The sequence below is a fragment of the Dromaius novaehollandiae genome, chromosome 12 (assembly GCF_036370855.1).
Source record: "Dromaius novaehollandiae isolate bDroNov1 chromosome 12, bDroNov1.hap1, whole genome shotgun sequence".
Taxonomy (NCBI): domain Eukaryota; kingdom Metazoa; phylum Chordata; class Aves; order Casuariiformes; family Dromaiidae; genus Dromaius; species Dromaius novaehollandiae.
In genome coordinates this window covers 13,394,165-13,416,969 of record NC_088109.1, presented here as the reverse complement: position 1 = coordinate 13,416,969, position 22,805 = coordinate 13,394,165, and the positions used below count along the sequence as shown (strand labels likewise).

Sequence of the window (22,805 nt, the reverse complement as noted above, 5' to 3'; positions counted from 1 at the left end):
CTGTCTGGATGTGAGCGCCTCCGCCTCTCCTCAGGGGACATAAAGCAATATTTACTGCAATGCTCCAAGCTAATTAATCCCATGCTACTCTGGGCTATAGGAAACTGCAAAGTGAGGCTGTGGGTTTTGGAGCCCTTTGGAGAGCCGACCTTCAAGCAGAAAGGGAATCGCAGGCCTCCGTGAGCTGCAGCTGCCCCCGGCAGCTGGGGAGCACGCGCCGGCCACGCGGCTGGGCAGTGCCTGCAGTTCAGCAGCACCTGGGGGCTGCAGAGCCCTCCTCAACAAGCTGAACAGCAATTTAATCTCTCTCTCTCCACCTTACCTTGCTCCTACTCTGGAGAGACGGCAGTTGTGAATGATGCCCTCAAACACGCTCTGTTCAGAAAACATAACTTTATTATTAGTTGCAATATACATTGTATTCCTTTAAGAATCCTAAACTTGTACATGGTTTTTCCCACTGAAAATACATGTGTATGTATATATGTTTTTATATATATATATATATATATGTATGTATGTATTTTATTGAACTGGAACACAGTGGAACAAAGAGAGACAAGCTCAGAAATTACTTCAAAAATTAAGTGTGATCTCAATGGGTTTGTGCTGGCAGTGTGCTAGGGAAGTGGTATAAAAAGAACAGACTAAATAGAAAATGTCACGGGTAGGCCTGGGGGAATGGTCCCTCAGTGCTACAGGTAGTGATATATACAGTAGTTGCACGTTACTATTGCTCAGTCGTGAACGCCACCTATTCCCAAAGGCAGACAGGCCTCTCGAGTATCTCCACCCAGCAACGTTCACGAGGCCAGCTGTGCTCTTCCCTATAAATGGTAACTGCCATTTGAAAATAGACTTTAATTGCATTTCCCTTAGCAGCAGCTCTGCTCGTTGCTAATCTGATCAATAAAGGAAGCGTTCCTCCAGGGCATGGTGCAACCTAACTGGGTCAATATAAAGTAGCTTACGCGCAGGGTAAGGGATCAGCAACAGCAGTGAGAGCTGGACTGTGCTGGCTGAGAACTGGCTGCTGGAAATCAGCATCTCAAGTGGCCCATGCTGATTTGCTTGTGGCTTGCTGCTTCCACACTAATTTCCACCACCTGAAAATCTGGAGGTGTACATGGGCAGAGGCAGGCAGCAGGTAGCCTGGCAGAAAGTCTAGGGCTTCTTTTCAGGAAGGTTTCCCTGTGCTAATTTCCTTAAAAGATGGCTCTTCAGAAAGTTGGCTGAGGGTGGCATCAACCTCTGCTGTGCGTGGGGGTGAGTTTTTTTGTTGTTGTATTTTAAACTGAGCTATGTTTTTGTTTGTTGATCTGATTTTCAAATGCAGCTTCCCTGGGCCACATATCGTTGCTGAGCTTAGCTAGATACAGGGATGAGTCTTCCCTAGATTGACATAATTGGTTTCCTTTTATTTCTTCTGAGCTGCAGATGCTCCTTGGTGAAAGGACACGCTTTAGCAAAGGCACTGATTGCAGACCTTCCTCTGCCTGAAGCCAGGTTGGAAGGAGCAGATGGGCCCTGACCTTCCTGCTGGAGGGTCACTTCCCTCTCCCCCACAAAGTGCGTGTCAGTTTGGGAAGGGATTTAAAGGCCATGGGCATGGATCTGCTCCTACTGACTTCCTCAGCAAAAGTGCTTTTGAAAAATCTCATCCTTAAGTTACCATCTTGCTACTACCCCAAACATCTGGCACCACTGGATCATGCCAGCTCAATTCCTGTTCCAGCTGAAGAAGCAGGTGAGGATTATCACCACTGAAATCTTTCCACACTTGCTGTCTTTCCCCCACAGTATTTGACAAGGAGAGACCTTGCTCAGTGAAAAAAATGTTAGAGCAAGCCAGCCCGTGGGAAGATACGGAGCAGGCAACCTGTGCATCTCCTCATTCTACTAGCAAGTGTCGCTGCAGGTTCAGCAGGGGTTAGTGAGAGTGCTAGATTGCACTGGAATAACATTTTAATCAAAAGCTCACATTGCTAGGAAAACTACAGCTGATTCCTCTCTTCAGAGGCAGGAAAACACAAGTGTAGAAATGCCCACACCAGCTCATAAAAGAGCTTTCCTGACTAGGTCCCCAAGGCAGTTGTGAGGACAAGGGCATAACATGCCTCCATGCATTGCTGGTACATCCTCATCGATGGGGCTACATGGGGTCCGACCTGATTCTGACTGTTATTGCACAGAGGTCCCTTTCCTGAATTGTGCCAGAACTGCTACCACTACTTCCACTGCTACCAGGGAAGGAAACAGGGGTCTTGTTTTGTCACTGTGCAAGATGCTCCAGTTTCTCTTATGGAGCATTTACTGGCGGCTGCTTCTTGCAAAACTGAAGGGAGACAGGCAAGTTAAACCTCTTCCCTTTGGCTAATGCCAAGAGGCATACTAATAATTAGGGCCATCTTTTGGGTAAATTTACCAGCACAGCTGTGTTGTGATCACTACACTGCTTTTGCTGTGTTGATATAATGCCCTTGCTCCATGACAGGGTCTTTGGTCTTTCCTTTAGCCCCTCTGCCATTGGAGACCCAGTCAGCTCTAGCATTTGGCTCGTCTGCCCCACGGAATCAGCTCACAGGGTGCTCCAAGGCAGCTTGCACACCAGTGCCCCTGAATACCCCCAGGACAGCAAGACTTACATTGGACTGATTGTACCCTATACTCTGCGTTTAGCTCCCCACCTTGTGTAAAAGGATGAGCTCAGCCCCGTGCTGACCCTGCTATGCTGGTGGCTATGCTGCTTAGGAGGAGAACGGGTGGTGCTTGGAAAGGATTTCTATTCATGCTTTGGGTCTCCTACTAAACTGATGGCCCATGAGGACACCCACTGCTACTCCCCACCCACCAGATGCTCTGCGCTTCTCTGTAGCATTTTTTTCAGGACATTTTCCAACTGATGAAGGAAAACAACAGATTATGACTGTAAAGTTATGGTGAGAGAACTGGATCCTGGTAGGACAACATTATTCCTTGCCAAGAAAAGGAACAATTAACCCCTTCTTTAGACTCTCCTCCCATTTCTTCCCCAGCTCCCAGCCACTGCTATATACATCATATATTATATTACTATATTCTCTTAAAACTCTGACTTTGCTTCTTTAGTTTCAGTAGCACAAGTAATTAATCCAAAAATTAAAAGAAAGAAAGAAAGCAGCCCCTAGGAATATTTACAGAGTAGTTCACCTTGCAGAGGAGATGGGGGTTGGCACTGAGAATAGCACGGTTTTTGAATGTGCTAAGTGAGTTTGATTCTACATTCATCCTTTTCCCCTCTGGGATTTTGTTCCGATGATGAAAGTTAAAAAGCTGTTCAACATGCTTTCCCAGAGCACAAACTCACAGAGGAGTTAGGGTGGGGGGAGAAAACACACACTGTGTATTCTCTCCCCTTGGGCCTGGTCTGCTAATAAAGGTAGCATCCGAAGGGGTCTGACCTTGAAAACTAGCCTTTCACTTTCAAGCATCAGTCTGTTCCCACCCCCATCAGCTCTGCCTTTCAGCCTCTCTGCGTTACCCAGCCAGCACTCTCCTCTCAAGGGCCAGGACTTTTAAGGTACTGGATGGTGGGAAGAGGGATGGGACTGTACATACCTGGAATCAAAACCATAAAATGGAAGATACGGACTTGTTTAACATACCAAAAATTATTGCAGTATAAATACACTCCTGGTACCTCAGCAAAAACAGAGAAGGGGAAGTGATAGAGGAGGCTTAGTGGATAAGGGGCTGTTTAATAAAGCCACCCAACCTGGAAAGCTTTAATGGTTGCTCTCACAGCTATAAATTCTTTCTGAGATTAGGGCAATGGCCATTTATGTGAGCAAAAAGTGCTCCATCTTGTGCCTCTCCCCCCACCCTCCCTCATGCTGTGCATGGTAAAATATCCCAAGGGCCCCTCTGTGTTAGATCTTTTTCAGAGAGACTTCTATTAAGAACAGCATCTATCCCCAGAAAACCCCAGAAAGAGCTGCAAAAATAATTGCTCTTAAGTATGGCTGGTTTCCTCAGCTGCTGGGACCTTCTGGCCAACCCATGTTAGTATTTCTGTGAAGACAGAGGTAGTGACCTCAGGCAGCTCTTTGTGGAGGGCATGATAGGCTTCCTCATATACCTGCAACCAGGAAGAGAGTAAAGATTAGCGTAGAAGAAAAAAATCCCAATGAACAAAGCAACCTTCAGTCACCTCTTGTCAAAACCCGCAGGCCCAGCACACCCTGCCCACAGCTGATCAGGTTTTTTTCCTAGACATGGCAGGTTATGAAATTAAAGACGTTCCCTGAGCTTTGGCCCACCCCACTTCATAAAGGGGTCCCACCATGGATTCTCAGGTTCTGTGCTGATGGAGCCTGTTCTGGATTGTGCTGGAGGCAGATGTTATTTTTCTTTAAGATTCTTTTCTAGGAGTGGAAAACAAGTATAAAGGGGGGGTAGTGAGAAAGGACAGGACATCATATGTCTCTACGCTTCCTGGTTTTTTTGCGGGTCTTCATGAGCTGAGGTCTCTTGCTCAGAGGTGCTGCACCCCAGGGAAAGGACTTGCTTCAGTGGAGCCATGAGCTCACAGCAGGTCAGGCAGCCAGATCCCATGTATCCCCAGCTGAGCAACTCAAACCAGTCACTTTGGCAAGCTGCCTGGTGCAGTGTGGCCTTTACAGGTCACAGAAGGAAAGGGAAACAATTTCTTTCCCCTGCTTCTGATCCCCTTTCCGCAGTCAGGTCCTCATGGCAAATGGCTCCTCCAGGATTTGATCCCTTCTCTGTTTTACATCCCTGACATTTGCCAACCTTCCAGCTCCCTTCCATTTTTTTTTCTGTGTACTGCTTCTCCTTCTTTGCTGCACTTGGCATTCATGGTGCTGGACTTCCATAAGCAAGAAGGCATTGGCATTGGAGCTTGACACTTGTGCATGACCCAAGCACTCTGCTGCCCTTCAGCAAGACTTCCTGCTTCTTATCCCAAGAAGAAGCAGGAAATATTTATCATGCCCTTGGAGTTTAAAGGACAATGGGGGATGTTCCCATCATGCCTTGTGTAATTTTACTTCTTTTATGACCAGCCTATCCAGTTATTTTTCTGATGACAAAAGCTTTCCCTTGGTCTCCCTGTCTCTCTTTCAGGTTCACTCATGTGCTAACAATTGGTTAATCAGCTGTGGCTCTCTTGAAGTGAGCAGATGTGAAGTGGCTTTTGTTGAGCTGTGCTTTGGAAAGGCCTCCCTTCACCTTTATGCGCTGGGGCATGAGGTAAGGTTGGTACTAACACAACTGGCATTGTTCAGAAGAGCTGTTGGGGTCAGCACTTCACCTGGTTATGAGCCTTGCTCTGCGGACGTGCCAAGTTGCTTCATGTCACAGAGATCCCTATATACACAGCTACCCACAGGATCAGGTGTTCAAATCACCCACGACCCCCTGCTCCAAAGGGAGTTCAGCTGAATCCTTACTCCTAACGGCCTTGTCAACCCTAAAAGGCAAGAAGCAAGCTTAGCCCTGTTACTTGTTATAATATGGATATTGGCCAAGATTCCTTGAGAGATGGTTTGGGCCTCTGCTTAACTACTATGCTGACATTATCAGTATGGTCCAGCTTTATACAGCCCTACTTTCCCTCAATGCTGCTTACATCTCTGAAGGGAGCTAAGCAGACTCCCTAACCCCCTCCCCCCCCACACACACACAGTGACTGGTGCTCATGCCAATACTAACAGTACAATTCCATAAAAAGCAAGATAACCTTGAGTGTTTTGTCCTGGCTCTGCACTGTGTCCATCAGTAAATAGGACCCTTTGATGTCACAGAGCTTGTCAGAAGAGCCATGTAGTACCAGGATGGGCAGAGTGAGCTTGGGCAGAGCTCGCTCAATTCTGGCAATGGCATTCATCAGCTGGATGACAAAGGAGACCTTCATGCCACCGTGGTAGACCAGGGGATCTGCTGTGTACGATTCCATCTGGCAAGGAGAAAGAGGTAATTTAAGGTTAGCAGTATTTCATGCAGAAAAAACAAAGCAGCTCACCTTGGCTGTGAGGAATCTCTTCCCTTTCCTTGCATAGCCATTTCCTACCCTGTCAGGACATCCTGCCATCAGAGTCAAAGTTGACATCTTTACTGCAGCTTCCCAGAACCTCTCACAGAACCTGGCTTGCTTCAGCCTGCTTGTTTCTCTTTTACATCACTAAAAGATACTAGAGCCAAAGATCCTTCTGCAGGCAAACAATCAGTGTCAGCCAATGACTGTTCCCATGGGGACACCTGCTTACATTTATTTCTACCCTGACGTGTCCTTCTGTCACTCAAAGGTGACAGTTTCTTCTGCACATGGTTCTTCAGTCTGCATTATTTCAAAGTTGATATTGTCCAAGTCCTTATCCTGCTTTGGTGAGGTCCCAGATATTCCTCTCTCTCTGGGGATAAAGCCAGTGATCTACAGATGACTAGCATATCTGATTGCAAAGCACTCCTACACTGAGGAGTTCTCTCTCAGTGTGAAGCCTGCAGCTAGAGACAGGGTCAACAAAGACAACGGCACCCCGTGACTCTTCTCCTCAAGTTGGACTACTCCATGCTGGAACCCGCAGGGCCAGACCTCCAAGGGAAGGGGGCTTCAATGTGCCTGCTTTGTGTGAAGTAAGCTGTGGGCTTGTGGCCAGTACCATTTAGGGAGCCCAGTGGCTCAGTACAGTTCTTCATTCAAATGATGGCATTAGGAGGTAGGCAAAAAAAAAAAAAAAAAAAACTTGTTCAGACAGATTGTACAAGAGCTGGTGCAGAAAGTTGCTAGGAGCGAGTAGTTACCGCAGCAGGAAAATCTACAGTAAATATTTGTATACTGTACATGGAGACGGCCCACACAGCCACTGCCATCTCAATATTTGCCAGAATGCTTTGATTATGGGTTGGTCCCTGGCACAGCCTCCAGTTCCTCCCAACCCTGACAGATGTTTATAAAAATGATGATTATTTATAGGCTAGCTGGAGACAGCCTCCCTCTCTCCTCACAGACAGTAAGGAGTGCTTAAATTCTCCCTCCCTTTACAGAAAGGTAAGCCTTCTCCTTCTGCTGCACATGCCTGCCCTGAGGAGGCCAAGGGTGGGAGGTGACCCATGATGCCACCCCAGGGACACCTAGTTACATGGAAGTTTGGGCCCAGATGTGCACCTTAGCAGGAGCAGAATGACCTTCCTGGACCCTGACCTGCCCCACTGAGAAGCTAGAAAGCCTCTAGGTTAGATTTTACATTCATCTTGCTGTGAGATGAGATTTCAGGGTGGCAGGAGGACACTATGGGGGGGAGGGGCTTTTCCAGCTGGAGGGTTGAATTTGCCGAAGTCTGTAGAGCCAGTTTCCCTCCCCAAGGCCTCAAATGTGTTGGTGCAGAAGGCAGTAGAAACAGCTGGTAGCAAGGCATGTTGGTGCACAGAAGTCTGTCCCCATCACCTTCTTGCTTCCAGTCACCACTTCCTCCTGCTGGTCCTGTTGCTGGGAACCTCTAGATCCTATTCCTGAGTGCTGCCCTGGAAAAGGAGTGTGGGGGGAATTTGAGTATATTGGGAGCTTGCACCCTTCAGTCCCAGCCCTTGCTTTGGCCCTGACGAGAGCTCTGCACAGCGCTAAGCATGGTTGAGGTGGGTGACAGCTTTAGAGCTACTCTAATCTGTGCTAGAGTTGGGCCAAAAAGCTTCAAGTTGCTGTAGCACCTACTCATTGACTCTTGGACACAGCAGAAGCTTCCAGTATTTGATTAAGGCCAATGCCATAGCTTGTCATATGGAGGAGGTGGCAGGAGAGAGCAAGGAAATGAAGTTCATGCTTAATGAAAACCTCTGCTGTGCAAAGGGTAGCTGGAGATGTAGCCAAGGACAGCTGCTTCAATCTGAGCTTTGAAGCTCACCAACGCTGAGCTCTGTGTGAAACTGAAGTTACAGGCATGTTCAGAATACAGGGCTAGATGTACTGCTAGAAAGCACATGCAAGCCCAAGGGTCCATGGCAATGTACAGCTGCTCTTGTGGCCCCTGTGCAAGACCATGGCTGCATCTAGCCTTTGCGCTAGACTCTGAAATGTAGTTTTTGACAGGAAGACAAACACAGACTTTTCTCACTCCCAGAGCTCAGGAAAAGAGGATCTTAATTTTGATATCTCCCTTTCAAAGCAGCAAGTGCCCATGCACTCTGAGGGTTTAGAAAATACTGTTTGTAAGAGGCCATTTCAAAGGTGAGATTCTGGTTAGTGTAAAAGGATCCAGTCTTACGATATGCTGAGCATCCTCAACTCCTGCTAAAGGTGTTAGAAGATGGAGATGCTGAGCAGTACCTGGTCCTGTCTGTATTCACAGGGACTCTGCAAGTGCTTGACCAGCTTGTGGGTGCAGAAACTGCTGTTTCCCACTCTCCATCCCTGCACCGGCACAGGAGCTACATGCAGAGCAGCTTGGCCTGTTTGTTTGACATACCTTCTCTGGTCTCAACTGCTTCAAAAGGCCAAGAGACTGCCTTTTTTTAGAAAGAAGCATTCAGCACGTGATCATGGAAGAAGTTCAACTTTCACTTCCAAAACACCAACTGCCTGTAATTTTGCTTGCACTCCCTTTAACTGCTGGGTGTACCCTGTCATTTTCAGCCAAACCTGTTGACTTTTCTTCAGCATTTTAAACAAAAACACAGGGCTCCCCTGGCTACTTAGCAACTGGATCTGGGACTTATTTGGCTAGATCTATGCCATAGCACTTCACTAAAGCAACACAGCTTTGAGACGAGTTTCTTCCTATTTTTTAGTTGTTTTCTTTTTTTTTCTTCTTTTTTTTTTTTTAATTGAAGGCAACAGACGAAGGACTCCAGGGAAAAAGATCAAGTGGGGTGGGCGGATGGATTGACAGAAGTTCCATTCCCATGGAGTAAAATAATGTCGATGAATTTATGTGAGCTGGCCCCCCTCCCCAACCCCGTACAATGCCATAAATGCCAAGGGATGACCTAATGGGCTTCTTTCTTTCTTCTCTTTTCTTAAAGAACAGGAAATTTCTAGCTACTGAGCAGCCAACCAATATTTTTGTATAGATGATGGGAGCCGAAAAAAAAAACCCTCAATCCTGACCAGGATCGATCAGTGCTGCAGGAGGGAGGATCCTAGTTCCTGTGACTGAACAACAGTTGGAAAGTTACTGTTCAGTGCGTGAGGTGAGTGCAGAGCACCAGGTTGCCTGGGAAAAGAGGGAAAGACAGGGAACGGGCTTTATCTTCTGGTGGAAAGGGGTAGCAAGAGAAAAGTCTTGTGCAATGGAGCAGCTTGGGATGGAAAAAAGAGGTTTAAAGAACAGCTATCTGCATCATTTCCTGTGGTAAACTTTTTAGCTGTAGAAAAGGTTCAGAGAATATAGGGCTGATCTTCAGCATCCTGCAGGACTTCCCATCTGCATTCTTGCTCTTTTTCCTTATTATACTTCTTCCCAACCTGCCTCTTTCACTACCTGTGCATTCTGGCTTTCCTGTGTGGGTGCGAGGAAATCACTGCTGCCCTCCTGCTCCTGCTTGTTACGTGCTGGTCTCAGCGCATGCTTCCACGCTGCAGAGCTAGCATGGCACATTCACTTGAGGGATGGGGACCGGGTATGTACATGCCCCAGTCCCCACTACTGAGAGGTAAAATGGTTTTATTAAAACTGCCACAGAAGGATTAATTTAAATCATTTCATCCATGGCTTTAAGCTTACAAAACAAATAAATAAATAAATGAGAACACTTAGGAGTTTGCTGTTGAGATGAGGGTGATCTACACTTTCTGTTTTGTTTTGTGACTGAAGTGAGTTAGTGCATACATCAGGGTCAGCTTGGATGATGCTAACTCTAGGTCTTGCAAACCTGCTCTGCGTAGCAGGGAGAGCTCCCTTTGCAGCACTGAGCAAAGGGTGCATGCACTGGGCAGCAGGTGCATGCACTTGAGGTTATCTCTAGGAGCCAGGGATAGCCCTGTGATTTTTTCCAGCTGTGGCCCAGTGCAGGCTCTGCAGAGACCATCACAACAGTCTTTTTTCCCCCTTCTTCTTCTTCTTCTTCTTTTTTTTTTGTAATTCTAAGACAGAAGCAACTATCAGGGCTCCTGCTGCATTAGGTTCCCCTGCTTAGAAGTTTGCATCTTTCTTTTGCATTTTTTGCACAGCAATAAATTCATTATAGGGCAACTACAGCCTCATCCTATGTGGACTACAAGGGAACAATACTAACGTCAGTGGGACTATTCCACTGAATTCAGTGGGAGCTAACAAAGATTAATGGGGTAAGAGAGTGTCCCCGTGACCTTATTCACCTTGGGAGGGGGAATGGGTTTTTATGATTGCTTCTTGCTCCCTTCTGTGTCTCTTGCATTTGATATAAAAAATAGACTAAACATCTCCATACCATCCTGTGTTCCAGTCCCTGCACCCCGAGGCCAGCCTGCTGGGAACAAAAGTTCATCAGGAAATTCTTGGCTGATGTCCCAAAAATATTTCTAGAGAATAGAAAGTTGGTCTGGCAGAAGAATACATTTAACACATAAATAATGGATGTTTCCAGCACAGTGTGTGCTCTGAAGCTGCACATCTTGAGTCCAAAAGTAGGATGGAGTGTGTGTCAGTGGCAGCCAGAGTACTGAGATGATGTGTTGCTTTCAGTAAGTGCCTGGAGCCTCAGCTGCTGGTGTTGAAGATGGTCAGGAAGACAGGTTACACTGCAATCGACAGCTGGCGAGGGCAGTTGTGTATTCACTTGCAGGCAGGCCAGGCAGCAGAGCAAGGAGGGGTTTCTCTCATTTTGAAGACTACTCCATTGTAAGTAGATGCTAATGAAGCAGACCTACGTTTTTAACTACTTTCAAGAGGCTTGCACAGAATGAGCCAAAGATAAGTCCCAGACAGGAGCTATCATGTGAGATTGGACAGTATGGCTGAGGCTGCTCCATGGCAAGGGAAATGTCAGCGGAAAACAACAACACTCACAGGAAGCTCTTGAGACTTGGAGCATCATAGAGCAGTGGGAGCAGCAGCAAGTCACCGGGTACAAAGAAAACACAACAGCTTTTAAAATAAACTATGTCCAGTGGTTGCTGTGGTGATTCCTAAAATCACCCCAGCAGCCTAAACAGAAATATCTGGACAATATTGTGCACCAAGCTAAGGGAGTTCATTGACACTTTTCTGAGTGCATCAGGATTTGAGATGCCCTCACATGAACATGTGTGTCCTGCAATGCTATCTGGTGCACCACTAGCACCCTTCAGCAGAGGATTCAGGTGTTGGAGGCAAGTATGTTGTGCTAATTGTCATGCAGAGGGTAGCATTCTCAAATTCCTCTCCTCCTCCAGAATACAGGTCACTTTTATTCTCTAAATGCAGGAGTGAAAACTTTCCTCAATGTGTTTTTACTGAATTAGTTCTCTAAGTTAAACTTATTCTCTGAGTTATATGCAATGAATTATGGCAGGTGAATGCAATTAAGAAAAGGTTTCTATAGCTTGACTAGAATCAGCCTTCTTTACACGTATATATTTTGAGCAGCCTTGTACTGTACTTAAGAACACAGGCACACTGGTATTATGTTTCACAGCAAAGTCTATCCCATTTGGAGACAGCAATGGCTTTTCCCTTTTCCAGAGCTGGAAAAGCTCCTCACTTTGCAGGGCTGCATGGGAAAATGGTCCTGCCCCCATCACAAGAAGTCCAGACCCAGCCATCAGCACCCGTTACACAAACACATCCCACTCCCCTCCCATCCTTGTCAAGCACTGGGAACCCACCTTCTCTTGTCTTCACCATTACTGCAGCCTGTGCCCACCGCTTCTGCAAACCCCTCTCTCCTGCCCTCTACCATCACACTAAATAGCATAATTGATGCTCCCCCAAGCGCTAGGTTATCGCTATCTGTTTTGCTCTATGCTGCACTCATCATCCATTTCCCAGTCTTTACGAACTGTATTCTGTACATCAATATACAATGGATGTACACTAACACACACCATGACATTTTCCTGGGACCTACTCTACATCTTCCTTCTCCAAGTCAATCCAGTGAAATATTATGCCCTGTGCATAGGTAAAGAAATTGAAGTCGTTTGACAAAAGAATTCTTTGGCAGGGCCAAGAAATAACCCCTAAAGCCTTGTGGGCTATTCTACAAGACTCTTTTGCCTTCCAGTTTACTGAATGGGCAAGTCCACAGATTGAGTATGCAAACAGAGGTTGAATACATTGTACTCATACAACTGCTGACATCGTCTTTGCTCCTGATCCTTTGAGCTTCCATTCTAATGCTGGTATAGCTGCCCTCCTAGAGGAAGGCAATTTATTAGCTTCAACCTAAGATATGAATCATTTCATGAACAGCATGAAAAATGATAGCCTCTTTCAGTGAGATGCAAGCTGACATGGGAGCACCTGTCCACAGGAACCACTGACCAGTACTTCCTCTCTCCAGACAAAGCAATTTCATTCACTTACAGTTTGTGTCTCACTCCTTTTTCTCCTCCCACAACAGTGAGAAGGAAAAAATGTCAGTATGTGTTGTTGGAGCAGTTGCTAAGACATCTGGTTTTGCCAGTAATCGCATGAACACGCTGCAACAGTTATTACTGGGAGTGTGCGTGAATGGGAGAAGAGTCTCAAGCTTCATTCATGGTCACAGCGGTGGAAGCTGGAATTAGCTTGTTCAATTGCAGCTCATTGATGTATTATTCTGAGGTGCAGAAAGAATACATCATTTGTTCAGAAAGGCTGCAGTAGAGCCAGTACGTAATCCGGGAGACCTTGTGGCAAGGTCTTTGGGGCAAGCATGCTCTTTTCTGGTATTTGAATGCATCCAGCACAATGCAATCCTGGTTTGTAAGCAGGGCTCCACAGCACAACTTCATACAAATCACTGGGACTGTAATGTTTTGCACAGTATCACTGAAAAAAGCAGGGTTGGAAAGTGTGACTTTAGCAGTGTTTACAAACTGTATGAACTACTTGTGCCATCGTAATGAGCAGGGGTGGCGCAGCAGGGGTGACCTATGGTTCCCATGCTTGCTACCACAAATGTAGCTCAGGTGTCTGCTACGTCCCATGCCCAGAATGGCCAAAGGTGCCAGGTGCACTGAAGGGATGAACTGCCGATTTCCAATGGTGAGCCAAGTTCTCTGTCACATAGAAAGAGATGTGGCTCCATTGACCTCAGAAATGTTTCACCTTTTTATATGAGCAAAGACCTTGCCCTAGTGATTTAGCAAAACACTTCTTTTCATTTTTTAAAGCAAAAATGAGAAGACTGGGATTGCACACCAACTCAGTAGTGGCTTTAAATATCATTAAGGTTCTCACCTCCTTCTTGTTCCGGGAAATTGCATTTGGATCTATTGATCCCAGGGACAGGTTTGGGAGAACAAAGTTGAGCACTTTAGCTGCAAAAACCTGTGGGAGAGGAAAGCAAGTAGTTAGAGGACTAGTTAGGGCAAGAGGGAGTAAATACAGAGGGCTAAATTCTCAGCTGATGGGAATCAGCACTGAAGTTAAGGAGTAAAGAAACATCAGCTGACACTGGAGAAGGATCTGTCCTATATTTAAACCATTTGTCATAAAGGGAAAGGATTTAAACTGCTCCTGGAATCAGGCACTAGATGTGCTAGTTTGAAATGCTTGCAACTGTCCACTTGCATCACAAATTCATTGTACTTTGCCTTTTTCTCATTCGTAAGTTAATTTCCAAAAAGGCCTCAGTTAAGCACTTTGTTAGAAAAAAGCTGTTTCCATTCCTCTGTGGGGCTGGTTTTTGTTGTTGTTACTGCCCTTTCCTTGCTGTCACAATTCTGATTTCAAGCTGCAGAGCATAAGTGATACTCTGTGCAATTTGCAGTAGTTGCCTAGGCTGCACTCTTTTTGATAAGCATATTCTCAGGGGAGCCTGCAAATAAAGGACAGCAAAATGTGCATGCACTGGCTAAGGAAATCTATTGCTCTCCTGTCTCCTGGGAATGAAGCACAAAAGCATTCGGCAGCCCAAGCTTGAAACCTCTGGCAGAAGAAAGGGTAACATCTTTCATTTCAATAGCAATCTACAAGATCTTTGATACCAGGATTCTGCTCTGATCTTTGATAGCTGTCTTTAATTAAGTGATCACCATTTAAGTCAGAAAATACGAAATTAGTGTTTGTTGGTCTGTTTTATGGCCCTTTGGTGTCCACAACTAGTACTTGTAAGGTGTACTGTCACCTATGTTCTCTGTTTCTGCTGATGTACAACACTTCTAAAGCACTCTCTGACATTTCACATCTCAGATGATACATGACAGAGTAATTACGACATTAGAGGAACAATGCAAGGTTGAAATCAAAGTCGTCCAGGACTGAAAAGCAGTAAAGACTCATAGCAGATTTGAGAACACCAGTGTGCTTTGAGGTGGATGTGACAAGGACATTGTGTCACTGTCTGCGAGTATACCAAGCCCCTCACTGACCATGACAGTGTGTGGGCAAAATTAAGTTCTACTGAAGTCCCTGGATTTGGACTAGTAAAAAATGTATCCACACAGGCACAAGTATGAGCTTACAGTGTTAATGAGCAGGAATGCGATTTTTCTCTGGTTTGTGTTAATTCCAGGTGGTGATGATTTGGGGAATGCATGTTTATGAATTCTAGGCAGGGTTATGGACTATGTGACCTGTTGTATGTTAAAGGATGAAGAGTCAGCTATGCACTGACAAGGCTGTAACACCTTTGTCTCTCTGAAACCATTTACAGTGACTCAGGTACATGTCAGGTAACTTTATATATCTAGCTGAGGCATAGAACTTAGAAATTTAATTGTCCTAGGCTCTCCTTAGAGAGTGTGGAGAGTGAGAGAAATAACCTCCAGAGCACCTGTAAAATCTGAATAATCATTTGGAAGTGCCTGTCTCCAAAGATTATCATGACAACCTAAGGCAATTAGGCTGCCCTAAAATTGGAGCCTGAGTTATGCTTTGCAGTGAGTTCTTATGCCTAATGATCGATGGGAAACACCTTGGCATAAGAGGTTAGCTGATGATCTCTCTCAAGTTTTGTTTAGAATATTGGCCAAAAGATCAATATATTGGTATCAAGACCACCGATATTGAGGTCAAGACTGCACATAAGAGACAGTAAAAGATGGCATGCTTTTTGGATGGGGTCTTTGTTTACTTGGAGATTCAGCTGAAGAAGGAAGCTAGCTGGCATACTCTAAAATTCCAGAAGAATTGTAAGTTTGATGGGTTCTGCTCCGTGTCTGCTTGGTACATGTGAATATTTATATCCCCAAAGATCTGCAATAGGGATTTCGCAGAAGAAGCATAAATAAGAAGTTTTCCCTCACATGAGCAACAATACACCAGCCTACCAATATGCTGAAGGTGGGGAAGGTGTGACAGGGAAAGAAGAACTCAATACATGCCTTATTCTCAGAGTCTCCCTTGCTGGAGACAAGCTAGACAGTCTTTTGTCAGATTCACTATGACCATTTTTCTATTCTAATGATATATGCTTATCATCACAATTCCACAGGCTAGTGATGACTGTGACTGTGACATGCTTTGGAAATGTTCCTGAGGTTTTTGTACATTTCTGGAGTTTTGCCAAATGGAGTAACTAGCAAAAAAGAAGAAATGACTGATTGACCCCAAGTATAGCAGTACATACTGGCCTGGGTTGCTGATATCAGTGAAATCATTTCTGATGTTCAGCTGTACGAGAGAAGAACCAGCCCCATATATGGATGTGTCAGATGCACTTACACACATGTATACTCCCTGTATGCCTAAAAGTAATTATTACTTAGGCACAGACAGAATTAATCTTAGTCAAAAGAACTGATCGTGAAAGGACTCTGCCACCATTCTTCTAAGAGTTTTCAGATAGGCAGGAAATGCTGCATTCCCTCTAATGTTTAGTACGGCCTCAAAATTGAGATGTAATTTTGATGATTTTTGGAGTCAGGGTCATGGCCAGTGGAAAAATAAAGTTTCATGTTTTAACCAGGAGGCCAGAAGACTTCCCTGGAGCCTTTGTTGATTTTGTGAGTACTGTGGTATCATTTATGACACACTGGACTTTTAATTAAAGCTTTGTTGTTCAACTGTGAGCTATATGTGATATCTGGAGACTTCATCTCCCTGTTGGTTCAAAGTGGAAATGTCAATTCTTGAGAAAATGGCTCCCAAATGGTCAAGAAAAGTTAAAACAATAATGGCATTATTACTGGTTGGGCTGAGGATGATACTATTGAGTAATGGTTACTAGAGCTGTTCCAGGCCAACAGAAGTGTGTCAGATACTTAACACTGTTCAAATCCAACCCTTTGCTTTCTATGACAAAAATCCCAGAGAAAGATAGAAATAGATAGCTGAACATTGCCTCTTGACTGGAAGTATAATTTAAAGCTGGTTTCTTGGTTTTTTGTACTAGTTTAACTATATGGGTGCTCTACAGTGTAGACACTTTTCTTCTGCATGGAGTAATCCCTGATCCCCCCCACGCCTCTGCATGCTTATTTCTCTCTCCCATGACCTCTGCTCGCTAAACTGCTTGTGTGCATACTTTTAAACTCACTTCAGTTACAAATGAGCTGGACTAACAAAGATGCGATGTCTGAACTGTTCAAGCTAGTCAGCCTCATTTTGACCAAGCCAAAAATCTCTGGAAGAGACCCTTTGATGAGTAACTGGAACAGTCACACCAGGGAGGACATACCTCTATACCTGGACTACCCATACCAAGCTACCCTATCTATTTTTGTCATGACTAACATGTTTCTGTGAAACTGGAAAGACCAGAGAAAAGCCAAAATAAGAATTTGTAATTTAGTACTTTCTTACAGTTTGACTATATTTTTAAAAACAGTCCTCTGCATTATTACTGTGTGCAAATTCAGCCTGAATGACTGGAGCACTAGTCTAAGAGACCCTCACATACTGGAATAACCTGATGTTCATTTGGGTTGGAAAGCGACAGATCAGTAAAAGGCCAAATGGAAAAAACAACAAGCAGACAGAGAATACTGTGTGCTCAGGCTTTAAGGCATAGGCTGGATGCTAGTATAGGATTAATCATTAGGGAATATTTCCTAGGTTCTCAGGTTTCTGAGGTTGTCCTGCCCACCCCATTTTAAAGTGTTTAATAGCAGAAGTTCAGCAGGATATACACTTCTATCCTTATTCTACTGTTTGTCAGCACATGTAATTCATGTCTTTTTTCATCCTTCCAAATTTTGAAGATTTGGAGCCAAGTCTTGTCCAGCTTAGTTGAAAAGAAAAGGGGGAAGGCAGCAAAGTCCCTTGGTCTTCAGTGAATTTGGAACAAGTAGTAGGTACTGATGAAACTGTGTTTCCATAAAGAACAGAACTTGTTTCTCCTGCATGTACTCTGTAAAGGCACATCCCTTCTGCTACAGCCAGGGCCAGTTCAGCTGTGACTGAAGATATTTCTAACACTAACTGAAGGACCTAGCATGGAATGTGGCCCACTATTATTGTCGCCTTGAGCCCTCGTTTGTTTAGGCCAAGGTAAATTCTTGTTCAGCTGGAAACTTCCCCAGCAAGTGGATGAATGCAATGGCCCTTGGGAAATGGCTCAGGGCCTAGAAGTCATACCAGTTCCAGGGGAAAAACCAAAGCCTTTGTGTCTCAAAGGCACAAACACCAATGAAATGTCTTTTGGCTCTCAGAGGAAAAAAACACACAAGTGTTTTCAGCTCCGCTTTCTGGGAAAGGGTGGCTTACACAGGAGTACTCTGCCTGTTTTCATTCCTTCCTCTTGTAAATACCTTTTGAGCCCCGAGACTCACTTCAACTAAACTTGACAAAGCAAATATTTCACCAATAATTAATTTTTATCAGTTTTGAGAGGCAACAACAGATATGAGAGAAGGGAAAAAAATTCACTGTGAACTTGTGTTATTGCAGATGGGAGACTTTCTAGGAAAGAGACTCTGTTAACACTCCTAAAATACTTCAGTTAAGAGACTAGAATTTCCTACACTGAAATTAAGCAACTATCTGATACTAATCTGCAGGAAACCAGACTACAGCAATACTAGTTGCCACAAAATTTGTTAGCCTTTATTTCTATAAGGGTTTAGCATCTAACAAAGCAAAATATATAGCTCTAGGAGAAGAAAAACTTTTTCCTGTTTTCCTTAACTCCACTAGAAATACAAGCCTACTAGTACCTCTCAAATTTAGACCCTACCTGTTTTTTTTTTCTCTCTTCTCCCCTTAATCATTTAGTCTTTATCCCTTTCCCAAGTAAGAAAAAGCAGGAACACTAGTGCTCATGGGATGTTTATGCAGATTCAGACATAGCTTCACCTGTGAAGAATCAGCTACCAGCCTCGTAAAAGCACCCTTCAGTACTTCTAATCTTGATTTATAGCCTCAGTAGATAGCTTAGGCTAGAGGAGAAGGTGCTATGGATTACACTGAAAGCCTATGCAATCTGTTTCCTTTCTCTCAGAACAGTAAAGCAGGAGAAATAGTTTAGAAGTACATTAAAATGAGAAGCTAGACCTAGGAGAAGAGTCTGGGGATAAAGGTTAAAAGGAATGAGAACTGTGGGAATGAGATGTTCTGTTCTTGGCTTAACTGGCCCTTCCTTTTGCTTCCTGTTTCTTTTAGGATTGTTGTTTATTCTTTTAGAAATTCAGAAAGGAGGGGAGCAAAAAGTAGAGATGAGGGTCAGTTGCTTAGCAGAGTTTCTCTGGGGAAGGGCAGACTAGGCAGTGCAAATTTTCATCAGAAATAAATCAGGAAAAGAGATGTGAATAGGAGGGGGAAAAGCCTAGCTGTAAACTGAAGAAAGTATTTCTTTGTTTGGGCAAGAACCAATTATGGTATCAAGCCAAATAGGATGCTGCTAGGGCAGTAATACTTTAGCTGGAAGCCTTCTTTAAGGGTGGTGAAGGATTCCTGGGACTGAAGAGCTCTAGTTTTGTGTAGAAATTGGTCACCCCCCAAATACCAAAAATATCCCTGGCCTGACTTAGCCAAAGGCTGTGTTGCAACTACACCAGACTCTGTATGAGTCAGGAAGAAAACTGTAGGAGAAGAGAAAGGACAGCACTGTGTGGGCTGCTAAAGGGCGTGGTGAAGAAAGCACAGTCTGCTACCACCTCCTCAGGTGGCATCGTTCTCTGACTCTTATTTAAATGAGCTTTCCTGGACTGGAGTTCAAAACTTGCTTCCCCTCTGAAAAGTAAGTGGGAGTGTGGGGGAGGCACTTAGAAGAAAAGTATTGAATGGCATCCAGGTGGTGCAGATCTAATTAGGGTTTTGCATTTTAAGGATAGAGGTCTTAAAGCACTTCCTTCAAATGGAAGAGAGAGGTGACTAAGTGCAATACAGGTTTGCTCTTACCTTGATGGGTGTGGCGACTTCTGGGTTGGCTACCACTAAAGGAGAGATTAACAGCATGCCTGAAAACTCACTGGGTCTCTCACTAGCTGTCAGAATGCAGATGGCTCCCCCCTGTAATGCAAAAGTAACAGCCCACATCTTAATACAGATGCCAACATCTCATTTATGCAGTAATCCTGCTACTGGAAGGGTTTTAGACCAAACAACCAAATGATTCCTCCCCCAGTGAGACTGCAATGTGGTCAGAGAGGAAGGCTACAGGATCAGGGTCACTAAAAGTGAAGTGACTCAACTAGGCTGATTTTTGTGGGGGAGAAGAGATCTGGTTTCTGCTCTCCTGCTGTAAAATCCATCGCATCACACTGAACAAAACTGTGTGCAGTATTGGTGAACTCTCTAGGATGCTTTATGTCCTCCTTGGTTAAGAGGGCTAAAAAGAAACAGTCTAAATGGCTAGTTCATGTGGGACTTGAAATATAAGTTGAGACTTATTTTGAGTTGAGTGGGACAGACTGGTGCTGCATCAAGAAAAAGGGGACATGCAAAGAAGTGAAGCAGGGTTTACTCTGTGGCACTGGTAACACTGAGCGACAAGAAGGCTCTCATCTGGAATGCTAAAATAATAGCTAATTACTCAAAGCTAAATATTCTTCTCTTCAGTGCCCCCATCCTCTTCAGCCCTCCAGTGCTGTGTCCAAGGTTGGACAGTTAAAAATCAAGCATACTTGCATGTCCCTTTGAGCTAAACACTGGTCAGGCTGGGTCCTCCTGTGTGAGCCCAGTAGTTGATCACTAGTTGGGGGTGGGGAAGGAGGGTGGGTGGGAGGAGAGGAGGGGGACTTGGCTGGCTTGTTCAGGAAAGTTCGCAGAGGATTAGTTGCCAAGGGAAATATTTGGTGAACTTCCATGCTGCTGAGGAACCAGAGGCTTGTTAAATGGAGCGGCAGCGAGAAGAATCTCAAAGACTTCACTGGGAAATTAGCTCCTTGTAACAGAGGCTTTGGAGTACGGCGAGCACTTAAGAACATGCCGTGCGTTCTTATGTAAGAACACTTGTTTATCTGAGCATGGGCTGAATCCCAAAGTACTTATTCATTTTTCTCTCCTCTGGGAAGGCAGGGAGAGAAGATCAACGACATCAATGGGAATATTGCTAGCTTGAATAAAAGGATTTAGCCCGTGCTGTCAGAAACAGACTTCAGATCTGTTCACCAACTCAGTGCCTTTGTTTTTGCAGCCCTAATCCTTGGTACATTTTCCTGTAAGGCTGTTTAACAGAATGAGGCTACAGAGAATTTTTGTACTTCATCCTCGATCCACTTGGAAAGCTTTGGAGAGCTTAACCTTCTGCTTACTGGTTAAAATGAAAGAAGAAATCCAACGCTGCAGGGAGGTGGTGGGATTTGCTTAGGTACCTACTGTGAGTGAATGGTCTTACTAAAAAATAATCCCATTGTTGCAAATGGCACTAATTATGGCCATGATCCAAGTAGAAAAGTTAAGGACTGACTGTATTCAAGACAGATCTTAGAGGGTAAGGCATGCTGGCAAATCACACAGTATATGAAGTGGGTGGGAAGCTTGCTTGTAGTTTTGTTTATCCTTCTGTGGGCTGAGTTACTCCTTGTTGACCAGAACAGTACTACTGTGGTATGGCACATATCCTGCTGGGAAATGTAGAGGAAAGGGTGCTTACCATGGAGTGTCCCAGAATGAGAATGGGGAGGCCAGGATGCTCTTTCTTCATGAGATCAATGTGCTGCAAGCTGTCCCTGATGAAGATGTGGAAATCTGACACAACCATACGATCACCCTCGCTCTGCCCATGGCCAACTGTAAGGGAAAAGGAAAGCATGCATCTAAGTCATTCAGAGCAATGGTTGCATTTGAGAAAAGCTTTATCAGAAACATGCCTGTTGGGCTTTTACTGTCTTAACTCGACCTTCACCTGCAGTCAGCAGAGGGATATTGGGAGGGATACTCCCAATAGAGGGAGTACTGCAGAAATGCAAAGGATGCTGCACAGAGACAGCAGTGGGGCTGTCTGCCTTAGGTCACTGCATACTGGCAAATGGATTTTGCTCCAGAGATCACAGCTACTGGGGTCTGAAAGCTCACCACACAGTAAGAATTGGAGTGTAGAGTCTTGGCAAGAAATGGAAAATTCTGAAAACTGGATATGATCACTATAAACTTAACAGGCCTTAGATATAGCCTCTTCCAATATCTGGATGTGTATGAGCTTCGCAGCATCCTGCCTTTTCTCACTACTACTCTAGAGCACTAAGTGAGATGGAAATCTTCCCTGCCAACAGTTCAAGAGCTCTTAGCTGAGGATCTCAAGTGTGAGTCGTTGCAATGCTCTGTAATGGGAAAATATCAAGTGGCATGCTCCTCCTAAACAAGTGTTAATGCAAACTATACTGCACCTGGATGCTGTTAGCTTATTCTGTATCTGGGAATTATCTTGTCTGATCAAAGGGAAGGGAGAGACTAAAACTGGAGATGATGAGTTGCTATGGAAACAGTGGTATCCCTGTTAGAGGTGGAGTCAGCAATATCCATGAATACAGTCCCAAGCAATTTTGAGCTTGCAAAGGCTTGAAATGAAAACCACCTCTGGGAAGCAGTCTGTATGATTAGCTGACCACATATACATACTGCTATCTATCAAGAATAGAATTCTTCTTTAAAAAGAGTCCCCTTGCTTGTTTCCATTCCATGCAGGATGTTAAAGAAAACTGGAGGGGAAAACACTAAGCAAACCATATGAGTATGAAACAGTGTGTAGGTTGTCTCAAACAACATCTACTTCCTACTGTGTCTCCCTAGGCCTTCTTCTAGTGGGATCAGTTGCAGGGGGGGAGATATTTGAAGGCACAAATAGGCAATGACTTGTTAAAGGGTGTTAAGTGCCTGATAATTGTTTACATGGTGGATGGTACCCCCTCTAGCGATCAGCAAAGAAAAGCATTGCCTACCCAGCCCTACAGGTGAAGGCTTTTCAGTTACATCTGTTTGCAATATTCATACAAGAAGAAATCAGTATGTCTAAGATAAATTTTTTTGCAAACCATAAACCACAACCACCTCCCAAATTAGGCAAAGCTTCTAATAAAGACCTGAACTAAATATGCCCCATCTAAGAAAAACTGAACACAAAACTTGCTCTTATTTTGTCTTGGCAGGTGGTCTTCAGAGCTGGGTGCCATGGCAATGAACACTGCAATCAACCACGATGTCTGTGAGATAAACCCACAGGTGTCATGATGGTCAATTATAAATACATATTACTGGTTCTGCTTTCCACGCGCACTCTCCAATTCCAGCCAGAATATGATACAGCAAGTGTCCTCCATGGATCAATGACCAGAAATAAATTGAAGAGCCAATTAAAATAAGAGTTGCAATAATCTACGGAAGTGAAGC

At 44.5% G+C, this 22,805-nt stretch overlaps 1 protein-coding gene across 6 annotated transcripts in view; it reads right to left on the bottom strand.

The window, feature by feature from the left end:
• Positions 1–378: 378 nt before the first annotated feature.
• The window catches only part of MGLL (monoglyceride lipase), a 133,203-nt gene continuing 110,776 nt past the window's right edge, over positions 379–22,805 (bottom strand). For 5 of the 6 annotated variants that reach the window (XM_026093079.2, XM_026093080.2, XM_064518981.1 and 2 more), the window contains 5 exons: positions 21,073–21,209; positions 19,377–19,487; positions 13,335–13,424; positions 5,741–5,956; positions 379–4,117 (listed from right to left, as the gene is read on the bottom strand). In XM_026093079.2, coding sequence (XP_025948864.2) covers positions 3,992–4,117; positions 5,741–5,956; positions 13,335–13,424; positions 19,377–19,487; positions 21,073–21,209 — 680 coding nt within the window. In that variant the 3' untranslated portion in view covers positions 379–3,991. The remainder of the gene's footprint in view (positions 4,118–5,740; positions 5,957–13,334; positions 13,425–19,376; positions 19,488–21,072; positions 21,210–22,805) is intronic. The other variant, XM_064518982.1, reaches the window with a different exon arrangement.